The sequence below is a fragment of the Cinclus cinclus genome, chromosome 1 (assembly GCF_963662255.1).
Source record: "Cinclus cinclus chromosome 1, bCinCin1.1, whole genome shotgun sequence".
NCBI classification, from domain to species: Eukaryota; Metazoa; Chordata; class Aves; order Passeriformes; family Cinclidae; genus Cinclus; species Cinclus cinclus.
In genome coordinates, this window is record NC_085046.1 from 129,590,979 (window position 1) to 129,616,213 (window position 25,235).

Consider the following 25,235-nt stretch of genomic DNA (forward strand, 5'->3'; position numbering starts at 1 on the left):
TAGATATTTGGAAGGAATCAAATTCCATGGAGGAGGTGGTGAGGTTTGTGAGGCACTGGCACAGGTTGCACAGAGAAGTTGCAGATGCCTCATCTCTGCAGGTGGTTAAGGCCAGGCTGGATGGAGCTCTGAGCAACCTGACCTAGTGAAATGTCCCTGCCCATGGCAGGGATGCTGGAACTAGATGATTTCTAAGGTTCCTTCCAACCCAAACCATTCTATGATTCTATTACTTTTTTCTATGAAATCATTATTTGTCACTCAATTAAAACAACAACAACAACAATTTCTTCTTAAATAAATGAGAATACAGGCACGTTTCTGCACAAATAGTGAGATCAATTGTCTAAACTCTAGAGGGCTGTGTTTCTAACAAGAGTAAAAGCCCAAGTCCTTCTGGCTTAGAATGGGAATTTCTTCTAGGTCTTCAGAGTAAAAGTCTGGACATCTCCAGTTAACTGTGTTATTACTATCGTCCTATTGATCACAATTTATTTCTGTATATTCTTTGAAATTTGGCAGGGAAACAGGTTGCCAGCGGTAAGAGCTTTTTCTCTTCTTTGTCCATACCTCAGGATACATAAATCAGGCATTAGCAGATTGTGCCACTGTTTGTGATGATGAGTTCTTATCTTCTTTAGCAAAATATGAAATACTGGTTTTATTTTTATTTTATGCTGTGGCAGAAATTTTAGAAATTCCACATATTTTATGAGAAGTGCATGCATGATAGAAATATCCCAACTAATGGCACCCAGTAAGTCCCCTATGTCTAATCAGCTCCAAACTTGAAAAAGGTGGGGAGTGTAGTAAGAATTTAAAGAATGTCAGCAACATCATTATATATCTTGTTACTTTTTAATATAAATACTTACAAATATTTTTGTATATATACACCTTTTAAAGATATTCCAAGCTACAGGGTAACAACGCAGAAGAGGCCATAGCTTAGGTATGCTCAGTGCAGCAGAGGACAATACTTGAGGATGATATATCTGTATATACCTCTCCGTAGCAGGTCATAAAGCAAATGCATTAGTGACTTAGGGAGTACTAGAAGCAAGAGAACATATAGAATGGTTTGGGTTGAAAAACATCATTAAAGGTCCAACCCCCCTGTAATGAGCAGGAACTGCTTCAACTTGATTAGGTTGTTCTGAGCCCAGTTGCATCTGACCTTGAATTTCTGCGGGGATGGAGCATCCACAATATCTCTGGGCAACCTGTGACAGTGTTTCACCCCCTTCACTGTAAAAAGTATCTTCCTTAGATCTGATCTGAATCAACTCTCCTGTAGTTTAAAACATTGCTCCTTGCCCTTATTGTCACAGGCCCTGCTAAAAAGTCTGTCCCCATTTCTTGTTGATTCCTTCCAGTTACTGGAAGGCTCCTCTAAGGTCTTCCTGGAGCCTTCTCTTGTCTCAGCCTTTCCTCATAAGAGAGAAGTTCCATTCATCTGATCATCTTTGTGACCCTCCCCTGGACCCCCTTAAGCATTTCCCTGTCTTTCCTGTGCTGAGGACTTCAGAGCTGGATGCAGTACTCCAGGTGGGGTCTCACCAGGGGAAGTAGAGGGACAGAATCACCTCCCTCGATTGGCAGTGCCAATTATTCTACTTTATGCTCAGATCAAGGCTTTTCTAGGCCATTTATGCAGGGTCTTAGGAAAGCATTACTTCCTTATTTTGCTTTGTTTGTGTGTAGAGCTTTTGCTTTCCCTATTAAATTGTCTTCATCTCAACACAGGAGTTTTTTAGCTTTTATCCTCCTGATTTTCTCCCTTTTCCCATTGGTGGGGGAGGGACCAAGTGGCTGTGGCTGTGAGGGGCTTGGCTGCCAGCTGAGGTTAAACCTTGACACCTGTTAATCTACACACATCCATTTGCAGTTTGTTTGTATGCCTCATGTAAGGTGAGCAGCTATTTGATTTCCTTGTGTGTGATCCCAGTGCCTTGACTTGCAGGGAAGGTATCTGTTTTTACAAAGGTGGAATGCTTTTTTATGTTTTTGTAAGCTGGTCAATCTTAAAATGACATTGAAGAAGCCTCTTAGCCATCTACACACTGTCTTCTTAGAAAATACTTTATCTTTTTGATCCTCCCCATCAGTAAGGATTTATGTTTATAAAGTGGGAAAATAGTTACTGAAGGAAATTTTGTGTTTATAGTACTGATCTCTATTTTGATTTAAAAGAGATGATTCAAGTTCTCCTTCCTGACTTGTAAGCTATATTGAGAGTGAAGTGGGTTTATTGTTTTACTTTACAGTAATATGACAGGCCATTATGATTTGTCTCTACACGTACCAAGCAATACATTTCAATTTTGCTGTGTGGCAACATCTCAGTTCTGTCAAGCATGAGCAAGACAGTTAGGACATAAAATTCAGGTCGTGCTGCTGTTATCTATGAATGTGGACAATCTATGATGATTTAAAAGAAATAGAAAACAGAGTCAATAAGACCTGCACATTGGTATGACTGAAGTGTTTGTGGTACCCAAGGAGAAGGAAAGGATAGCAGCCACTCCAGCACAGAGGGAGTGTAATAGAGCAGGTGTCCTGCAGTGCTTCTGCAAGGTGTATCCTTAGTCATAGATCGACCATATCAATGTTTTTGTTTCAGTCTTTAACTTGTGAGTCCACATGCCCCATAGTATCTTTTATGCTTGAGATAAACCATGGGAATATAGAATCCGATCACCAAAATGCACCTTTGTGGTAAAATATTTTATTTCAATTAAGGGCAAGGTAGAAGGGAGAAAATAAAAGATAATGTATTTTTCTAAAATACTGGAGATTTGGAAGTTCATCTGTAGTTTTTTTCTTCTGATAGCCTCTTCATTTTAATAGTACATAAGTCATTAATTCAGATAACAAGGAAAGAGGCACAATTTTGTGTAACAGTTTTCCTTCATTTTAAAATTGCCTACTCATCCCTCTATACATTGCACCCATCATAAAATTTAGTTTTCTAGCCCAACTGCTGTTTTATTATGTCTTTTCAATACATATTTGGGCTGCAATCTGAAAGAGTTCTGATATTGCAAAGATGATACCTTGCTTAGCAACCAGTAGTTTTTAAGAAGCCAAAGTATTTAAACTTACTTTTAAAAACTTTTGTAACTTGAATACAATAGTTAATTTTTTTTCTAATAAAAACATGCATTGAGAATATTTTTTAGCTATTTTACTTCTGAATACTGGATTTGTTTGCTGTTCTTTGGTCAGATTAGCTCTGTTTTTAATAAAAGGTAGATAAATACTTATCGCTTTCAGATTAAGATAATGAGGAAATTAAATGTTCCTCTGTAGACTTCATTTGTATTTAAAATAACTGGTTCCATAGCTTATATATTTTTATTTTTTTAAAGTTGCCCATTTGATTTCAGTAGAACACACAAATGAATTTGCTGGCAGGAATCCATGAGGTGGGACGAGGTGATACACCGTGTCCAGGATGGAAAGACCAAAGCTTAGCTGGGCTTTTTTATTTCCCCAGCTTCAATGGACAGATGCAATGATGGGCAGGGAGGGGTCCACAAGAACCTCAAATGTCTTTTCCACAAGTGAGCTGAGATCATCTCAAGCTCCTGGAGAGCAGGAGCTGAAGTTACAGCCCATTTGAGCCACCCATGAGGACCCCCTGACCACTGGCCCAAGTCCCCCTAAGGCCAGCAGTGGCAGACTGGAGCAGCTTGATTTTTGCCCTGGGAGGAGCCAGAAGATGCTGCTTCCCTGTCTTAAGCATTTCCTACCAAAGCTACTCTGACAGGCTTGGTGTGGTGGGCTGGAGATTGGAGTTCACTTTTCATTTTGTGATATGACAAATAAACCTCCATTTTCCACTTAAACTGCAGTGCTGCTGGAACCATACTGCAACACTGGCCTCTGTGTTTTATACCAGCCCTTTTCCTTCTTTACAGCCACCTCTTCTAACCAAGCTGCTGACACATTTGGGGTTATTTTGGGCTTAAATCTTTCTGACTTCAAACCAATAACTATTATCTCAATTTTACCTCATAAGCCATCTGACTAATATGAAGAGCAAAGGAGGCTAATCCTTTACTGTTGTAATTTAGGAGAGCATCAAATCCACTGGGAGGTGTATAGAAGGTTGTCTTTAATGAAGTCTGACAACCTTTCTGTTCACAGTCAACGGATCAGCATTCAGAAAAATATACCTTTAAACTTCTTTGCACTTCTTTATGAAATATTGGAAAATCCAAGGTCTTTTATTCAGATGTGGGTTATGCCTTCTCTATTCTGCCTTCAGTTCTGAAGATTGCTAGCATGTACTTTTGAGAAAGAAATCTTCAGATCATATTCATTGTGTCAAAAGAAAAAATTTAATGCAGGTCAAGCCTATTGGCAGTCTTCATCCATTTCAGTTAGAAAATGAAATAAGTTTTGACAGTGATACTGATATTATTTCTCCTCAGCACAAAAGTGTGTGTGGTACTTTATGCTTTATCACTTGTGATAATCTCCTTGTGTTTTTTCTTTTCTTTTTTTCTGTAACATAATTAGCATTCTGCTGCATGGAGAACCGTTTCTTCTTTATTTGTTTGCTCTTCCATGCTCTCAAGTTTCTTTCAATGTATTAAATTAAGAATAGAAACAACCAAATAAATAGAGGGAAGCAACTTCTATCTGATCAGTTTTGCCATGGCAAAAATGGTTTCAAAATTTATCTGAGAACTTATCTTTCTGATTGAGCTACCATAGCAAAATAGAAAATGGCTTCATGTTCGCTTTGTTTCAGAAAGTCGTGCGTACATTTAGCAGCTGCCTCTTTCAGATTCCAGAGTACAGATTGCTGCTTTTTATTTCTCTGATAAAAAGCAAAATAATATTACATAGCCCCTCAGTTAATAAAATGGATAAACATTTCTCATAAAAACCCAGCAGCTCATTTTCAATTAATTGTAATAAATTAACCATGACAAAACAATGGTAGCTTTCATGAAAATTTGATTTGGATCTGCTATGAGCAGTTGTGTATTACTTATGGCAGACCACCACAATGACAGAAGCATGTGTTTTAGGCATCTATCAAAGTAGTTACTTTCTAGTATGGTTTTCAGACACTTTCAGTATGTCCATGAAATGTGCTTCGCTTGGGCTACTGCAACTGGTAGCAGCACCTCAGCTGCCCACTTCTTCCTCATGTGGGCTCTCTCCCTACACCCACCTTTCTCTCCAAACAAGAAAAAAAGTATTCTAGACAGAAAAACCCACACTTGATATTAATTGTGTTTGGCTTGTGGAAATACAGGAGTTTCATCCATTGGAGGCTGTAGACCAATGCAAAAAAATGCTCAACATAAATTAGTATTTAATATTAAAAACAATATTAAAAACTGTGTTTTAGGACTTCGTCCAAAAAGGACACTACGCTTGGTGCTATGGACAGGAGAAGAGCAAGGAGGAGTAGGTGCCAAGCAATACTATCAGTTGCACAAGGTAAATATGTCTTTTAACCATTTTCTTGAAAGCACTTCTCCCCCCAGTTTTATGACTTGAGTATTATTTTTGTCAAGATGTTCAGCTTAATATCTAACCAAAGCCAGGATTCCAGGTCTGCTTGAAAGTATATTTTCTGGGTTTAATCATAAACGTAAACCTAATTTTACATTAAAGGGCAAGTGATGCAACCACACGTGTACGTGTTCCGCTTGACCTGAGATACTCTGTCACAAAAGTGTTCTGAAACAGATATTTCATTATATCTGCCATAGCTTTCAAACATAGCTAACCTTCTGAGAATGAATGATGAATGGTCCACATATGTTTGCAATATAAATAAATTTTGTTTGCCTTATGTGTTTCTGCTTCACTGCATTTTCCCATAATATTTTACAGTGCAAAACATAAAATAATACAAAGAAAAATATTTGCTATCTTATCTTGATAGTGTGTAGTCTATAATTTAATTAGCCAATTATTAGTTTTGTGGGATCTGGAACATCCTAAAAGGTTGATTTCTGGTGATGCAAAGAACACACAAACTCCATGACTTTTGACTATGAAGATAAAAATATAACATCTATCTCTCCTGCCAGCAACTGCCAGTGCAAAATACATCATGAGATAAAGGGCAGTTGCCAAAACTACTTTGGAGATAAGTCTTTGGAATGTGTGTGTGTTTGGGTTTTTTTTCCACTGGAAAAATATGCTGTACCTGTATAACTATTATAAAGTAATCTTTTATTCTTTGCCCTAATTAGTTAGTATAATCTCAATAATGGTTAATACATCCAAGGCAGAGACAAGGTGAATGCAAATGTGCCTAGGAAGTTACCTGCTCTACAATAGAAAAGCAGATTTTAAAGCAATTCTTAAGAGCATTTTTTAACGTTAAGCAACCTATCAGAACAAATAAATGGAAACCTCAGTTTGAATCAAATTCATTGTGATGAACCAAATTAGATCATCTTGCATCTGAAATGGAGTTGTCAGAGATAGGTTTAGAGCAGTTGGAGTTTTCTGATTAATTGATGAACAATCAAATATTTCCCACTAACTAGTTTCATATTGCTAGGAAGTGTATTTAATTATCCATGTATAATGTTGTATCTCCTTGTATCTCCAAATTATAGGGAAAACTCAGCCCTGTCATTCATTTGGTACACAAGAGGTACCCAAGAGTTTGCTTTCCAGCTTCAGGGAAGTGACAAATTGCATTTTAGTATATGTTAAGGACTCTGGATTTACCACTGGTACTCAGATATTCAGCAGGATTAAACTAAAATAAAATATTCTGGAATAAGTAACACATGAAAGAGATGCTTCTTATTTACAGAACTGCATTTTGGAGGAGCTGGAAGGATGCTCTGTGCTTAATGCACACCACTCATCAGAAACGTATCTGAAGATTTACCCCTGTACATGTCCATGTTGGACAGTAAGATCTATCCTATGGTGGTGATGTCAGCAACACATGAAATTGTCTCATGCATGTCTCATCTTTTTCCAAAATGGCTTCGTTTCACTGTTGTCTCAAAGATTTCTATTCAGAAATAATACCACAAAACAGAACTAAGGAACAAATAAGGAAATATAAAGCAGGCTGGGTGTTGTTTGCAAGATATTTGGTTAGTTTGCTTTTGAAAAAGTTGAGACAAAGATGTGTCTCAGTTCTTGCTCTGCTGGTGAGATTCCATCTGGATGTTGTGCTCTGCAAAGAAAGCCCTGTCTGACTTAACAGTTTGTAATTTACATGGAAAATTTAAGCAGAAATGACATCCGTCTGTTGTTTGTTGTTCTTGTTTCCCCCCTGCCATATGATCTGCCATAATTATAAATCGATTTGACTATAGGATGTTGCATTACTCATAATAATGAAATAAAGTTGATTAATACTGTACATTAAATTTAGCATGAAAAATAACTTAACCTTTTAATGATTTACTTGCTCAAATTTCTGGCAATTAGGATAGCGTGGCACACACATTGCTTGCTGATGGTAATGAGTACAAGTTAAATAAGAGTGGTATTTAAAGATGCCTTGTAAAATGAAAGACAGCCTGTATGACTCATCTGCATAGCTGGACTTATGAGTTTAGCTTGCTACAAACAACTAGAAATATGAATGCAGTAATTCAGCCCAGGCGGACATGGATTTCCTTGACATTGTAAATTGCCTCCTTGTGTCAGTGGAAATATGGCAATGGAGAAGAAATGAAGACAATATAGTACTGGACAAGTACAGATGCTCCCTTTTTTGTCACTTATTTATTATTTCTTTCAATTTAAGTTCAGGTCCTTCTTCCTCATCCATCATTGTAGGTTGTCACTGCTAGAAAGTGGATAAGTTACTGCAGAAATAACTGAGATAGCAACATAGTGGTTTTACTATGGTGCCAATAATTAACACGTATCCCTGTGTAATAGCATTATTTTTAACACTCAAGTTTTTCTCTAGATCCCAGTGTTATGATTTCTGATTATTAAAGCTAGTGATAGGGCATATTAGCTGTTCAGAGCTTTATGAGAATCCAAGAGCTGCCATATTTGCTGATCAAAAGCTCTAGTGCTCTAGACGATCTAGTGCCATCTCCTGTTTCTGATAGCATCCAGTAAATACGTGCTTAGGAAAAGCATATTTGCCCAACTGCAGTCAGGTGAAGCTCAAACACATACATTACTCACACAACCATGAGTTCGGTTTATCAAATATTTTTCTGGAGAACATCACATGGTTCTCATCCATTGTTTTTTTGGCATGATTTATCTAAGCCATTTCCAAGAGTTGAAAGCCTTGTATGTTCCATCAGTTTCAGTGCCTCCATTAGTGCAAGAGTACCTGCCACCCACCAGGACATTGCAGAGCACCTGCTCAGTTTTGACCATGGGGTAGAAGCCTCTCAGGGGAATTACCAGCACCTTTGCTTCCAAAGGAGATACCTGTTGAAGTGCTCACTGCTTTTAGCTGTCAGCCAATAATTAGATTTAATCCTAAACTAGAAAAGGAGTTGATTTTCCTTACCATTAAAGATCCTTATCTTGATAAAGAGCAGTGAAATTAAAGGATTTAAGTGCAAATCAGATTGCAGAGCTCAGTTTGACACTACATCTGAAGTTTTCTTCTTGTGCTTAGTGTTGTGCAACCCAGTTACTGAGTAGGTGTCTTACATGCAGACAATACAGTAAATAACTTCAGAACCATGAAACATTGCAATACTACTTTCTTATACAAGTCAAATTGAAGAACTAGAGGAACATAATTTTAGGAGGCCACATGATTCTGCTACAACCTTTACCAATGATACCTGAGTGCCCTCAGCCAGGATTAAGTTTTCTGTGTGTTTACTCTTATGCTGTCTTCATGAAGGGAGAAAGAAATATATGTAATGAAGTATCTTTCATTGCTTTGGACTAGATTCTGTGAAAGGTCTCTGTAGCATGAAACAAGGTTACAGTTATTTACCCAGCTGAATTAAGGGACTATAAATGACTGATAATATTTATTTTGGAAGAGAAGTATTGCGTACAATCTCTTGGGAAAGCAAATACATTTTGAAATGGGAAGACTACAAGATCCTAGGCCACATTCAGATTTACTTTAGTAACTTGGTTGTGATCACTGGAGACATTAATATGTTATGAACTCAAATCAAACCCCATTACAGAAGGTATTCTCAATATTTCTGCATGTTGGTATTCTTATCTTAATGATATTTACAGTGCTTACCTCAATCTCTGGTGCAAATACCATAAATCTAATCAATTAATTAAAATACAGTACTTTAACTTTTTAGTAAAGGTTTAACTATGTAAAAAAATATCAATCACCAGTGTTTACTATGGTTTCTTGTTTTTATTTATTACCAAGATCTGATATTTTGCTCGAACTGTGTCTGCATGAAAACAGGACTTTCTGAAATGCTGGCATTTCCTTCATGCTAGTTTAAGTACTCTTTGTTGATGCTCACATAGGATTTCTACAGTGATTTGCTAATGAGTTGCTTTCTCTAAGCAGCAAATATGAAAAAATATCTTGACACTTTCAGGTGAAATGATTCTTCTCCAGAAAATATTGTCTCCTCAAAATCATAGGTTTCAGAAGACTTTATTTACTGAGGTATCAAGTACTCTGGTGAAATGTAAGACATGAATTTGTGTCTAATTTGAACCAAATATACATATAAAGGACTTTAATGGAGATTCTTTATTCCCAGCAAAATGTGTTGACTGTTAGCCTTTTGACTTTCCTCAGGAAATGCTCTCTGTAATCAAAAATTATGTAAAATTACTGCTGCCTTTTTTCGTCACTGATGTCTTTTCATTGCAAAGGGAAAGAAGTGCAGAAAGAGTGAGATGTCCATTTGCAAAACTACAGGAAGAACGTAATCACATTCTCCAGTATCACAATAGGCAGTAGCACCACTGATTGTATTAAGTGCAGTAAAGATAATAGCATAGTTACAGAATTGTCTTTAACATGAACTCTAGGTCCATAAGAATGCCTAATTCTTAGTATTTAGGAATAATCTTCCTTGTGAAAGCTGTGGAGAAATGCAGATATTGCTAAAACACAAACCCAAGTTTATTCCTTACACTGCCTGAAGGATGGAAGACCCCAAATCAGTCATGACAGCATGTCTTCTGGATACCTAGTGTTCATTCCATGTAGATAAAATTCACACATGTCTAGTGTTAGAAAAACTTTCTCTGTGAATCTTTCCTGTCTTTCTCTCAAGCAAATAGCAGAGCTGCAAGTTGAATCTGGTAGAGACATATTCTGAGGATCACTGCTTCCAGTGCATGCTTCAGGCCGATTCACCCATCCACAGGTCCTTGGTCCATTGGGATGTTAGATTGTAAGAAAGTTGGCTTCCTTCTATCAAAACTCCCTGCAGCCGTGAAAGATGTGAAAAATTATGTATGTGCTGTGATAATTTCTAAGCTGTTGCAAATTTGTTTTCACTTATCTTTTGTTGAAAGTTGCAGAAATACTCATCAGCTTCCTGAGAGAGTGAATATCATCTTTGTTTGAAAGATGTAAACCACAATTTTTAATTTTGGCACTGCTGCCTATTTTCTAGTGAAAACCTAGAATTCAAAATTTAGAGGACAGTGTAGGATGGTCATTCAGAGCCATAGACATTGTTTTGATACTTTTGTATTTGAGCAGTAAAAGGTCTAAAGTTATGTAACATTTTCCAGGAATACCACTTCTCTTTGATATGCCCCTTTGTCAAAGAAAAAACCTCCCAAGACAAGACTTCAGGCATACCTTACTTAGCCTGCTGCCATGTCCAGAGCTGTCTGCTTTTTCTTGTCTGTCAACCCAGGGAACTTAAAATACTGAATGGTCATCCCTGTGAGTGCTGGCAAATCATCATAGAGGAAACAGTTGTGGTATTGTACAAGGCAGGACATGGCAGTAGTATGTTTTTACTGAGTGAAGTGCTAATAAGTACATGACCAACTTGCTCCAGGGCTGTTGAAGGTACTGAGACTTTTGTCATTGGCTTCACTGAGGTCAGAACTTGTAACTGCCCTACAGAACAAACCCCTAAACCTGTAGACTTTTTTATGTACTGCTTTCCCATAAAATGTGGCAGAAGAATATTTTATCTTGTAACAAAAGGATGAGCCTTTTTCATACCTTGTCATGTAGCAAAAATTGTACTAATCTTCAGCTTTACATCAGCTTTCTTCCATATAATGATGGGATAATTTACAAAATTGAATAACTCACAGTGTTCCTGATTTTCCCTGTCTTCATTCAAAAAGTGTGTAAATGGTATAATCACACTTGTGGCTGGTGGTTATTATGCATTGATGCTGGTGCATCTCTGCTTCCTAACAGCTGTTGTGGTGTTTCTTCTCTAGTTTCAATTTATGATCTTTTGCTTCATTAAATTACCTTCATACTAAACAGCAACTCAAAATTACACTACATCATGTTTATATTTTATTGAATACTTAGAGGATGCTATTTATTTTACTTTTTTTTTCCTTTTCTAGCTGTCACATGCACTTAGATGTTTCCAGTGTTTTTCTTGTCCTTCCTGTAGGCTTAGGGGCCAGCCTAACAAAGCTGGGTATTGATTTAAATGGTTTTTTAGTACTACAAGTGGGATGACCATCACTTCCCTGTGAGTTCTACAGCATTGTCGCCATGCTATGCTTGTTTCCTTACTGTTCTAGGACAAATACTGGAATGCAAGTGTTGTTTCTTAAAGTTAAGTGTAAATCAATAACAGAAAGCTGAAAACACAATGTCAGATTAACTGATGTCCTTTATCACTGGAACAAATGAACCATTACTCAAGGAAGTGCTTTGTCATTACAGGCTTTAGTATTTTTCCTGTAAAGTGGTGATTCTTCTCAGTGGAAAATAAAAGAAAACCAGTAAATGAGCTGTTGGACAAGTAATACTCTATTTTAAACAGCCCCAAAGCACTGAAGGCTTTTAGGATAGCTGTTCCCTGCATTAAACTTTCAGGTATGTCCTTGCTTCAGCTGGGTAAGAGGGATTGCCATCAGTGACTCAATGGATTAGTCATGAGATGTTGCAGTCTAGTTTAACATCTGTTAAGAATTAATAATTGTGATTTTAACTGAATAAATAGCTACTGTAAGGTATACCTGCTTGGGATTGCCAGTGTCTATCCTAGAAGGGAGATGTTTCCTACCAACAAAAGTACCAGTCATATATATATTACAAGGGTTTGTTTTCTCCATGGAAAGAGTTTACTGTAATTACAGGCTAAATGACAGACCCCCAGTGGGACAGTAATCAGTGGCACAGGGTCTAATTGGAGGCCTGTCATTGATGGTGTCTCCCAGGGTTCAGTACTGGACCCATATTGTTAAACTTTTCATCAATAACTTGGATAAAGGGACAGAGGCCTCCTCAGCAAGTTCCCTGACAACACTGGGAAAGCTGGGACAAAGCTGGGAGGAGTGGCTGATACCTCAGAGTTCTGTGCAGCCCTTCAGAATGACCCTGACAGGCTGGAGAGATGGGCAGAGAAGAACCATCTGAAATTCAACAGAGGTGAATGCAGGGTCCTGCACTTGGGGAGGAATAACCTGCACCAGAAGAGGATGGGGGTGCCCTGCTAGAAAACAGTTTCATTGAGAAGGACCTGAGGGACTTGATAGACAACAAACTGTCCATGGGCTAGCAGTGTGTCCTTGGGGCTAAAAAGGCCAGAGGTATCCTGGGGTGTGCTAGGATAAGCACTGGCAGCAGGTCCAGGGAGGTGATCCTCCCCCTCTGTGCAGACCTGGTGAGGCCACATCTGGAGCACAGCATCCAGTTCTGGGCTCCTCAGTACAAGAGAGATGTGGAGCTCCTGGAGCAGGTCTGACACAGGGTGGAAAAGAGAGGATCTTATCAACCTCTATCAGTTGACTCTCCTCCTAATGGGAGGGAGTCAAGAGGATGGGACCAGGCTCTTCTCAATGGTGCCAAGCAATAGAACAAGAGGCAATGGGCAGAAAATTATGCACAGGAAATTCCACCTGAACATGGGGAAGAACTTCTTTACTTGTCAGGTGAAAGGGAACAGATTGCCAAGAGATGCTGTGGAGTCTCCCTCACTGGAGATATTTGAGAACCGTCTGGACACGATCCTGTGCCGTGTGCTCTGGGCTGACCCTGCTTGAGCAGGGAGGTTGGACCAGATGATCTACTGCGGTCCCTTCCAACCTTATCCATTCTGTGATTCTGTGATTTCATGTTATCAAGCTTTTGCCTTAGAGATGACAAGTACTTACATTTTTAGTTTTGTTTAGCAGAGACAAAAAGTAGATTGTTTATAGAAAAAACAAAATAAAAGGAATTAAAATTAAAAAAATAAAAATAGGAGAAGTATTGGTAAGGGTTGTGCCTAATTGTGTATTCAATAAAAATAGCAAGCTATAGAAAGCCAATTTTCCCATGCAGTATTTATTGTAATGTTTCATTTAAAACTTCAGTTGAAAAGCTAAAGATGACATAATAAAGAGAGGTGACCTCCTCTGTGATCAAGTCATAAGAAGGCAAAGGATAAAAGTCTATTTTGGTGTTCAGAGACTTAGGCAGCAGGTTACACAAAGAAGTTTTAATTTTCTGGTACATACCAAGAGAAGTGGCACAATATCAAGATGCAGCAGATGAGATTACTTTCTGAAAATAATTACATACTGAGTTTAAAATGCTTATTTAAAAGGTACATTCACTAGGAGAATGACTGAAGGAAACAGCTGAGCCTGCAGGGTTTTTTTAAATCTTTCTGGTTTGTTTGTTTGTTCCTGTGAATTGGTCAAGGCAAATGTATGGTTTCACCTCACTTTGTTGGTGGCAGTTATTCCTGCATCATAGATGGCAAATGATGAGTAAGCATCTTCACTATTTTTAAGCAGTATATTTTAAGCATGTTTTCCAGCATGTGTTTCTGTATAAGTAGAAATGCCAATGCAGATGTACAAAAATGGGAACAAGGAAACCAATCTAACTTTTTTTAAGACTGCAACTTTCAAATTTGATGGTGAGTAGTTTTGTAAGTAATCCTATCTTCTAGTGGGACAAATAGAGAAAAAAGCTTTCTCAAAGATACATGATACTCCAAGTAGCTTGTGACCTGTTTCTTCTTTTTTCCCCAGTGAACTCATTTTCTCTCCCTAGGGTGTCCTGTTTTTGTGCCTTTCCAGCACAAAGTAACTGAATAGCTTTCTTACAGAACAACAATATGTTGTAATGTATTGTGGGTGGTTTGTTTACTCAGTTTCACATTAAAAACACATGCAGACATTTATGTGACAAAACACAACTGAAGAGCACAGCAATTCTGCAATAGTAGTGGAATTCTCAAACTTAGGGATTGTGTTGTTTTGAGTGATAAGTGAGATTTCTTCTGGGTGTCCATGTTTTTCCCATGATCACTCTTCTCACTTCACTGCCCTGAATAGTCCCTTTCCCTGGCCTTATTGCGTCTCCTCATTTCAGCTGCTCTAAAACTGGGCAGGAGTCTTGCTTTGGAAACTCAACCAAAGAAGCTGAGTACCATAGCATCATATATTTATGTCGGGCTCACTATACTTAAGTTAGCTTTCATTGGCAATTCAACAGCACTCTGAAATGTGTGTTGTCTTTACTTAGTTCTCCTCCTTGGGTATGTGATAAAAAAGATCTACATTTTGAGACATTCTTTCTATTGTATGGGTGACCCTGGAGCATCACTGGTCCCTTTCAGCCTTCAGTGTGCTTTTCTTGGCCTGTCCTCTCCCACTGTATTCAGACAGTGTGTGAATCATGATTCATGTTGAGGCTCATGACCTCAGGACAGCATTTGATGATAGGCCTAGTCACCATATGTAGCCCAATTATTTACATTTCATCTTTTGCAAACTGAGATGTTTTTCACTGTCTGAAAATGGTGATTGCCAGTGAGGTGATAAGATTGGTTATTTGCACATTGATTTCCAGTAGCTAAATGGGTGGATAAATTGGTTATCTCAAGGTATTATAACATTTACAGTTTCTTTATTGTGCAGAGATTTTCTATTTATTTTTAACTACTGGATACATTTCTAAGTGGAAAGTAAATTGCTCTGTTAGAATTGTTTCACTCAAACAAAAAGCTTTGTGAAAGTGTTAAACAGTTCTTGGCAAATTCTATAAAGGACATCTGAAGAGTTACATAAATTATTCACAGCCACCTGTAGTACATATTTGGGTTTATTTACAGAAAAATGTAAAATAATTATTTACTGAATTGTAGGCTTATATATGGTGGTAATGACATGGATCTGTTAGTTGCTGCTATCACATATCCCTTGTAATGATTTTCTTGTAATAAACAACCCATGGCAGCCACAAAATTCAGGCATGAGATCTGGGCATAGGAGTAAAACTTGCAGTAAGTTCTCTTAGTTACATTGAAGACAGCCTGAAGTATAGCTATTTTTTCTGCCTGACATAACCATAAACTGTTTTTAAAAAGTTATGTGCCTCTCCAAAAAATGAGATCTCCATTAATGTAAAATCCCTATGTATTCCATTCCAATTAGACCTTTGAAACTGAGCAATCTAAGCAAATATTTAGCATATTTTAATAAATTGCTAATTTTTGTTCTTTTAGCTTAAAAGATTCTTCCACATACACACTAAAAACAAATATTATAATGCTACTTGTACACAAAATCTTACCTTTCATACTTCTTGTGAGGATTTAACTTGGAAACACAAATTTTCCTTAAAATTGATATTATTCCTTCAGGTCTGGAGGAAAACCTTGGCATTTCAATCCTCCAGTCGATATCAGAATTGACTAAATGGTGTATTGAAAAGAATGTGCTTCTGAACAGGCAGAAGCTGGCTTTTAAATAGACTCACAGTCTATGAAGGCTTTGGATGCCTCCAGTTTCAAAGCCACAGGTCTGCATACCCTCTCCACTGCAACAGAATTTCAGAGCCTCTGGTCTGAGAAGAAAGGGAGAGCTGCAAATGAAAACTGCAGTGTGGTGGTGATAGCTTACCTTTCTAGGTGGCACTTCAGAAGTCTGAAAACAAGTATTTAGGGACAGCAGACCAGTCATGCTGTGGGTACTACAGAATATTGGTGCCTCAGAACATAACTTGAACTGTTTCAGCCATTTCCATACAGAAAGATAGGTCCCTTCATTTATGCTTACGTACACATTTTCACAGAAAGCATTTCTCTGCTTCTGAAAAGAAATTTGTTTTGGTATGCTTACAATGACACCTAGAATCCAGTATATGATGCCAGCTAAAATAACAACCACAGCACAATATCTTCTTTTCTTACATGTTTAGGAAAATATCTCCAACTTTGATATCGTTATGGAGTCTGATGAGGGCACCTTCAAGCCATCTGGACTGGGTTTCACTGGCAGTGCTGAAGCCCGGGACATCATGAAAGAGGTCATGGATCTGCTGCAGCCCATCAATGCTACGGATGTTTACGACACTGCAGATGGAACAGACATTGCTTACTGGATGAGGGACGGGGTGCCTGGTGAGTGTCCCTGGAGCCGGGCAGGGGACACTGCTCACACTGAGCACTGCCACGTCACATGGGTGGTCTGATGTTTTCAAGGTGCTAAGAAATTATTTCTCTTAGGGAGTAAAAATTACTATAGGTGAAATGCATAAATGTTAAAAGGTGACCAACAGAAATAGGACATAAAGTGCATTTGAGCTGCAGTTTAATAGTGGTATAGATTATACATAGAATAAAATGCCTAAAATCTTCTTTTCGGCTTTAAGGATTTATAATAATTAATCCCGGACTGGTGGTTTATAAATAGTAAACCAAGGCAGAGGGTAATTCTCTAATACAGAATAAATATTTTTTTAATTATCATTATTATTACTTTGAAATTCAGGGTTTTTTCTCTCTGTTTTATATGCTGGAGAAACAATGTTTTTGAGATGTGACATTTAAAAAGCTATGAGTCATTAAAGTGTGATAAAAGGGTAAAATTCTGAAAAGTTTGAAGTAGTTTAGGGGATTGTTTCAAGGATTGTATCTGGCTCCAAGTGAGGAGCAGCATGTTGGCAAAGAAACTTGTAAGCTGTGAGAGAGGTGCACCACGGGTAGTGCCCCCATGCAGGAGACCCCCATACTAGCACAGAGGCTTTCAGAGCACAAGAATCCCAACTGGAGGCCAGCCTGGGTGAAGCCTTAGTGAATTTCCATTTGAATAATAGTAGGATGTAAAGTTTCATAAGAGTGATATTTAAAAAGTTATGATCAGTTTTAAATTTTAAGGTTCTTTTTCTCCTGTGTTTTATGGCTGAAGTAGGCTGGCACATTTATCATGCTAGTTTTACTACTTGCTACTATATGCTTAGAATCTTTCAATATTTTATTAACTGCTGTTTTTTACCTTGTGGAAGAGAGTTAACCGTGGAATATATTATTCTCATTTATGGTCAGAACCCCTTGCTTCTCACTCACTTAGGGTGTACAGTGATACCATAAAGTTGACTGCTTCAATAAATGTATGGATGTCTAATTTTGAAACCAAAATATCTATACTGGGCAAGAAGTATGGATGAATGGATATTATTAAACAGTTAGGGATTCATCTTCAGCTTCTGTCCTGCACTCTGGGTGAAGTGCAATTGCTTCAGTACAATGTCATGCAGCTGTGACAATGGCTGAGTTGATTTGAGAGACTGTAAGTACTGTCGAGAGCCTGTGACCATGCATCATCCTCCACAGCCTGGAAGTGCCTGTGAAAAGATGTCTGGTCCAGAATTTCAGACCAACATATCTCTATTGTAGGTGCAATATAAGAACTCACCACTCAGCCTATGTTTAGAAAATGCAAAGGTATCAGAATTATTTCCTAGGTAAGGTACTGGGAGCATTCAAGGGGGTCCTTGGGAACTTGCATTGTGCTTCCCATATAAATGTGACAGATTATGGAAGAAGAGAGAAAAATTTAACATTCAAATGCCTTATTTTCAGTTGATAATGTGAGTGGTGCTTGTGATCTAGTGATGGCAGTGGGTATTGAGCTCTTGCACAGCACTTCTCATCAGCTGTGGTGCACCTGGAGCATAAGCAGCTACAGCTTGCTATGGCCCTTTTGATTAGTCTTTGGGCTACTCAGCAGGAGCAATGCAGGAAAAAGCCCTCTCCTGTGGACATCTGTACTCCTCAGAAAGCATAAAATATGAAAAATATAAGCCTTGAGAATATAAGCTCAACCTTGGGAAAACAGGAATATGCCAGATCCCAGACCTCAGTTTTTAAACAAATCTGATTTGTTTTCCAATTAAGAATTTGTCACATTAATTGATGGTGGATTTTTTTTTTCTATCTGTAGCTTTGGTTCATTTAACTTCCTGTTAAGCAAATAACAAAGTGTTCTTGCAGCATAAAGGAACACTGATTTTTTTCTTCATCAAGCCCCAGTGAGAAGAAATTAGCTCCACTAAAATTTTTCGGCTGCTTTAGATTGTATTTCATGCTGTTCCAGGGAGAAGTCTAAGACATCTTCTAATCTTTGTGCTTTTTCTGAAGTATTCTCCCTGCTTGAATGAGCATTTATGGTATGTAATAACAGTGAAAGAAATTGAGCACTCTGTAACAGCTTTTATAATTTTTTTCAATTTAAACAACCAGTCAAGTGTTGACTCTTCATGAATTTTATTTAAATATTTTCTTGAAAATATACTTGGTGGCTTTGTTTCTGCAACAGTGAGGGAAATGATTGTATACTTCTTGAACAATAAGAGTGGTTTCTGTCATAATTTCTCTTCAATTTTCCCCTTTTTGGTATGAAATAGATTCCAGGCTTCACCTTATTAGATGCCGTTAATATTCTTCTCCTCCTCCTTCTTTTGGTCTGAAAGATCCACAGAGGGCAACACTACATGTGTTTTTCAGAGCTGTTCACAGCTGAAATAGGCAGAGACTGTAGCTCCTTAATCTCTTCTATTTTGAGCATGTTTATTTTTAATGGACATGCAATGAAATGCTACTAAACAGCAGTAATTATTCTGAGATTTTAGCATGAGAGAGGCCACAAGTTCAGAGTCCTTAGCAAACCATAAACTGAAGCCTAAATAATACCTCTAAAGCACAAGCAATGTGATCTGTACCAAACACAGCAATCTGGTTCTTTGTGACTGCAGAATATTAGAAATATTTGTCAGTGGCTTTTACGTTGGATTGTTTGGGGAACAGTTCAGCCTAGCAGTGAGGAATGCCTGTAGTTGAGGTTTTGTACTGATAGCCGGTTTTCAGCGATTGAAAATATTTGTATAACATTTGTTTTGCTTTTTCTTGAAACATAAATGAGAGGAAAGTGGGGGGGGGGTGTGGTGTTGTATTTTATGATGTGGTTTTACAGTTTGAGGTGACCATTGATTCTAAGACAGCTCATTTAATAACTATGCAATTATCTTCCTCATCTTTCTTTTAAAGTGTTCAATTCCTTTTTTTTTTTTTTTTTTCATTAGGGATGTATCCAGATAGTGGCACATAAAGCTGTTCTTTTGCAACACTAAATCCCAAATTAAGTTTGGCTAGAACTTGCAAATATAGGTGGGAAGATAGGTTGGTTGGCTTTATTTATTTGGTTTGTTAACACACTTTTTCACAACAGATTTCTTCAGTGTCTGGAAGGGTTAAAAAACTATTAAGCAAGCCCTGCTAAACCAGTACTAGGTTTTTCTTGTTGAAAAAGTGAAGTATCTGATGATCACAGATACTTGATGATGACCAAAATGCTTCAAATGTGATTTAGACCGGTTCCTAAGGTAACAGCCCAGGGTCTGGATCAGCCTTCCCTGCAAGCCTTCAGAATCTGAGAAGTGGGGATGAAGTGTTTGTATTTGTATTATGGAATTGAGTAAATATTAGTTCAGCTTTAGGTGTCTGGGGAGATGAAAGCAGGGGCTTTCATATTTTTGCAAAGGAATGGCTGTTGTGACACATGATTTCCAGGAAAACTGGTTCAAGGATGCTCATTTCTGCTTGTCAGGGTGGTTATCTGTTGCAGCAGTGCTTATGATGGGAACACTTATCTGTTAGGAACTAAGCTGTATTTGAGATCAAGCTGACCCAGGACATCAAACAACTCCCCAAAGTCATGTTTCAATTCCTCTTTTAAAAACCAACCAGTGGCTTAAAGGTGAAACTCCTTTTACAATGTCATTTGAACCTTGAAGGTTGGTTGTGTTTCTGTCTCCACAGTGATTTGACTTTTTGTTACACTATATAAAAGAAAGAATTGTTCTTCCAGAATTTAATAAACTAGTAGTAGTTAATCTAATTTTAATGTTTCTTCAGAAGTCAAAAATTCATAGCTAACCCAATCTATTAGTCATTCAGATGTGACAAACAAATACTATGTTTCTCTCATTTTTACATTTTCAATACTGCTTTTTTATTACCTTAATCTAAAATACACTGTATTTTGCCTTGAGACACCGGATTTTGATTCTGATTATTTCCTTTTGTATTATGTAAGAGGATAAATCTACCCCTTTTCTGGAGCATGCTGCCCTCTTTTACCCTGTCCTCACCATCCCTGTAGCACCAGACTCAAGTGTGAGCCCGCTGGCACGCTGGTGCCAAGCCTACTCCTCTGCTCGGTGTCAGCCAGGGACATGTCTGAGAAAGTAGTGTAACAGGAACACTCCTTGACTTGAGGTTGCCAGTTGGACATGAAGAAGTGAGAAAGCTCTCTTTCCCAAATTATAAGTGAATAACTTCTTTTCATTCTTGGCTGTGTCACTGTTTGGAGGTGATACTCCACTGTGATGCTTGAAACGCTGCCCATCAGATTATGTTTTGCACTGCCCACAGTCTCGGGCAGGCTCTTTGGATCCAGTTTCTAAGCTTCTTTTTACTTCTAAAAGAATAAAACCAGAAGAAATATCAGATATACAGTCTAGGGCTTCATATGCCAGTGCTGAAAAGCCTTGGACTTGGTGCTGCAGGGGTAAGAGGTGTTGCACTTGACAAAATCCTTCCTACAAGATGAGGGAAGGGGAAAAAAATCTCAGAACAGTAGGCATTAAACTTCTTAATTTTACTGTGTAGCATTTGTGTCACTCATGATTTGAGATGTTTAGCACAGGGAATCACATGTAGGGCTCCAGGTATTTGACAAAGTGACAAACTCAAGACAAATGTCTCCTCATGCAGCAAAAAGCTGGACAAAACTCCTGAACGCTACTCACAGAACTAAACTTTATGGATTGTATTATAAGTACCAAGGTAATTCCATAGATGCTTCATTTTTATATTTACTGAGTTCCCACTGCTCTGGACGTCTGTTGAGCAGAGTACCATCAGCAACTGCTATTTTTATGTGGAAATGAGGGGTAAAGGGCTTATGGCGTACATGCATGTCTTGCCTCAGTCTTGATCTCAGTAAGTCTGAGATATACCAGGACTGTTGTCTGATAATCTCCAATACGGTATTCCTTTTTCCAGGGCATTCCTTTCCTTTTAAATATCTTATTTTATCAGTCATAAAGGAAATGCAATGAATGAGTGTGTTCCACTGCAAAAGCCAAATCTTTTGCATCTTGGGTGGTATTAAATTAAATCAGTATGCTAAGAGAACAATTATAATTGCTTGGCACTTTAGGAACCTACTGTAAGTGCTAAGGCTATTAGACCCATTTAAAATCTTGATTGCAGAAAGAACTGTGTGTATTAATCTGTAAAATAATTCATCAATTCTCTAATTTGTCATTGCTCCAATAAAATGGGCTTTTGAAATTAGAAATTACTCTAGAGTAATTATATAAATTTAATATGTTGCAACTTTTTATGAAGGTGGATTCCTTAAAAGGCTCATAGTTTAACATAGTATCTGTTATATTAGCCTTTCATATGACCTTTTCTGTTTTTAATGTTAATAAAGTCTTTGAGACTTGTTGTTTAATGAAAGGCATAGTCTATAACTTACAATGTTTTCTTGTAAGTTGTGCTATTAGACTACCAGACAAATTTGACAATACTCTACATACAATTCCTTTCCCCTTTGCTTTGCTTGGGCTAGGCTTGTTTTGGCACAATGGAGTATTGTCTATTTCTAATAACTAACAGGAAGCATCAGATTTGCAAGGGATTTTTTGTTTCACATGGACTAGACAGAGACCATGCAAATATGCATCTGGGATAATGCTGTTGGAGAGAGGGATGGAGTTGGTCAATTAGGCACAGTGCCTGAATGCAAATTTTCCTGGTAGTTTTAAGGGGGCTTTTGTATTATATTTCTCATTAGCAATTCAGGCTATTTGAGTCTAAACAAACTCAAAGTAGGTGAAAACAAACCCCTTCTTCCAATAAGGTTAGCGAGCTTCAGAAGAACATTGCAAACTTGGTGAATTCCCTATAATTTTGAATGTGTAAAACAAGACTTAGGTGTCCTTCAAAAAGTACAGGGTAATTCAAGTAGGAGGGATGGGCTTGATGCATTAGGTACAAGATGAAATTCTTTGCCATGTGTTACTCAGAAGGTGTGATGGTAATGGGTTTTGCTGGCCTTAAAATATCTGTGGAATCTGATGGTAAATATTACATGCATTTTCATAATTAAATGCTTCTTTCTCATTTAAGCCTCACCCATTTCCGACTAGATTTTGAGTATCATAAACTCTTGTGTTTGATTTGTACAACATTTAGATAATCTTAATTACAGTTACAAAAATAGAGCTATCATTAACTTGCCAATCCCAGAGGAAATTTGAACTGTGAAACCAAAAATATTTGCAAAACACTATCATACATTGCTGAACTTCTAAACACATTGCAAAATTTCTTACTTTATTTCTAGATATTCTCTTCAGTATCTGTGATGCATTTTATTTGGCAAACTTCTTTCTCTTATTTTGTCACTCTTCTTTCTTTGAGTATCAGTAAGGTTATATTTCTTCTTTCCTTTTAGATGTCTACTCTTCAAAATCTTACATGAGATGGGTTGGTGTAAATGACCCTTTCAATGAATAGGTTCTTCCTGGAAGCATATGCAATTCCTAAACATCTTAAAAAACATCAACAAATCTGCTTCTCCAACTACCTTTTTAGTAGCAGAACATACTTTGTCTCAGAAAAGAAACACCGAAAATATCCAGCTGAGGATCTCATCTGTATTTGGGGTGTGGTTGTTGTTATTCTGGCTGTGCCTCTGAGAGACATCTTAATTCCCTATTGTTTGCTGCTTAGGAAAGCTGAATTCTGTTTCTGTGGGTGGGAATATTCTTTTTCAGATGGAAGTATTTGCCATTTGTTGATCCTAAAAAAACAAGTGTTCTACATTAATACACAGAGCTCAGTGTTAACATGTTAAATAAGCATTTCGGAAGTACAACTTAGTCAAGCCTTATTCCTAGAACTGTCCTTGGCTTCAGTGAAGTTTATGCAAATAATGAAGTAAACAGAAAGAAAAAAATAATAATAGAGTTTAGTCAGAGTTCTGTAAGGAATTTGGAGATCTTTGCCAATGGAAAAAGTGAGGAAGTAGAATAAGATTCAGTTGAAAATTTATTTTTTTACCTTTGACTGTATGAAAAATAAGACACATTGATAGTGTGGAAATGTGTGATTTCTCACCAAATATATAATGACCTAGAATGGTTGTTAGCAACAACAGCAGAAATATCTGTGGAGTCATAGATTTCATTCCTGGAAAACAAATTCTAATGGCATCAGTATTAAAAGCTGAATAAAAATAAAGCATTCAGTAGCATTCCAGGAAGACCACATGTATACTGCTCTTGATGGGAGGGACAGAGGTTAAATGTATTAAGGTCTGGCTTGCAGCTCTCCACGTACTTTCCTATATGAAGTCATATGAGTGTTTCTAATAGGATTCTTCAGGGCTTGCTTCATGCTCAACTATTTAGAGTTTCCATTGGTTTGGAGTCAAGTTTGAAATTACAGCAGTATGCAGCTGATGTATTTGCTGTGTTGGAATGGTAAAGAATGATGAGAATAAGCTGATCATCCAGCCAGGGTGATTATGTCTCCTCTGGCCAGTTTGTTCACACCTTTCTTGTTCTTGAGTCACAAATAGTGTAATATTTAGAAAACATCACTTCCTTGGACCCGTTGGCTGCCCTATTTCCAAAGAATATTGGAAATATTTCCTATTTCCTACATTACCTCATTGCCACAAGTTTTGCTGGTGTCTCTTGCACAGCAGTTCCTGTTCTGCTGGTGCACCTCCCACTAGTTCTGTGGCCATGGGTTGTCCTCTTCCAACCTAGGTCTTTGGTTTTGTCTTTGACAGATTTTCTGAAGTCCATGTCAGGCCACTTCTGGATTTTGAGTTCTCTGAACAGCAATTCTGCCTTCCAGCATATAGATGCTCCTTTCATAGATTTTATGAAAATACAGGCCACCCCTGTCATCTGGATCATTGCTAAGGAGGCAAAGGGTGCTGACCTGGCAGGGACCCCTGGGCGTCACACTAGTCATAATCAGCCACCCTCAACTGTGGATGGTGACCATTTGGGCCCAGACATCCAGGATGTTTTCCACACACATTTATTCCATTCCTCCAGTCTATAATTTTCCTGGGGACTGAGTTTTTCTAGTTCATGCTTCATAGAATCATCATAGGATTATAGAATGGTTTGTGTTGAAAGAGACCTTAAAGATCATCTAGTTTCAACCCTTCAAAGACACTTCTCAGCAGGTCAGGTTGCTCAGAGCCCCATCCAGCCCGGCCTTGAACACTTCCAGGGATGGGGCATCCACAGATTCTGTGGGCAGCCTGTGCCAGTGCCTCACCACCCTCACAATAAAGAATTTCTTTCTAACATCTAATTTAAATTTAGTCCATTTCAGTGTGAATCTGTTCCTCCTTGTCCTGTCACTACATGCTCTAGTAAAAAGTCCCACTCCATCTTTTTTGTAGGCTATCTTCAGGTACTGGAAGGCCACAATTATGTCACCCCAAAGGTTTCTCTTTTCCAGGCTGAACAATCCCAATGCTTTCAGCCTTTCCATATTGGAGAAGTGCTCGATCTCCCCAGTCAATTTAGTGGCTGCCTCTGGACATGTTTCTGTATCCCTCTGCTTTAGATTTTACAACAGGCATAACATTTGCCTTTTTTCAATCATTGGGGTCTTCCCCTAATTGCCAGACTTTTCCTAGATGACAGAAAGCAACTTCTCAATGGCATTAGCCAGCTCCCCCAAGCTATTAATCCAACACCATTGCTTTTTATTTGCCCTGTTTGGATAAATAATTCCTAACATCGTTTTCCTGTACCATGAGCTTTTCCTCTTCCC

The 25,235-nt window shown here is 37.9% G+C and overlaps 1 protein-coding gene across 1 annotated transcript in view; it reads left to right on the plus strand.

The window, feature by feature from the left end:
• CPQ (carboxypeptidase Q) overlaps nt 1-25,235 on the plus strand; it is a 125,000-nt gene that overhangs the window by 80,860 nt on the left and 18,905 nt on the right. The window contains exons 5-6 of the mRNA XM_062503183.1: nt 5,372-5,463; nt 16,277-16,478. Of these exons, the coding sequence (XP_062359167.1) occupies nt 5,372-5,463; nt 16,277-16,478 (294 nt within the window). The remainder of the gene's footprint in view (nt 1-5,371; nt 5,464-16,276; nt 16,479-25,235) is intronic.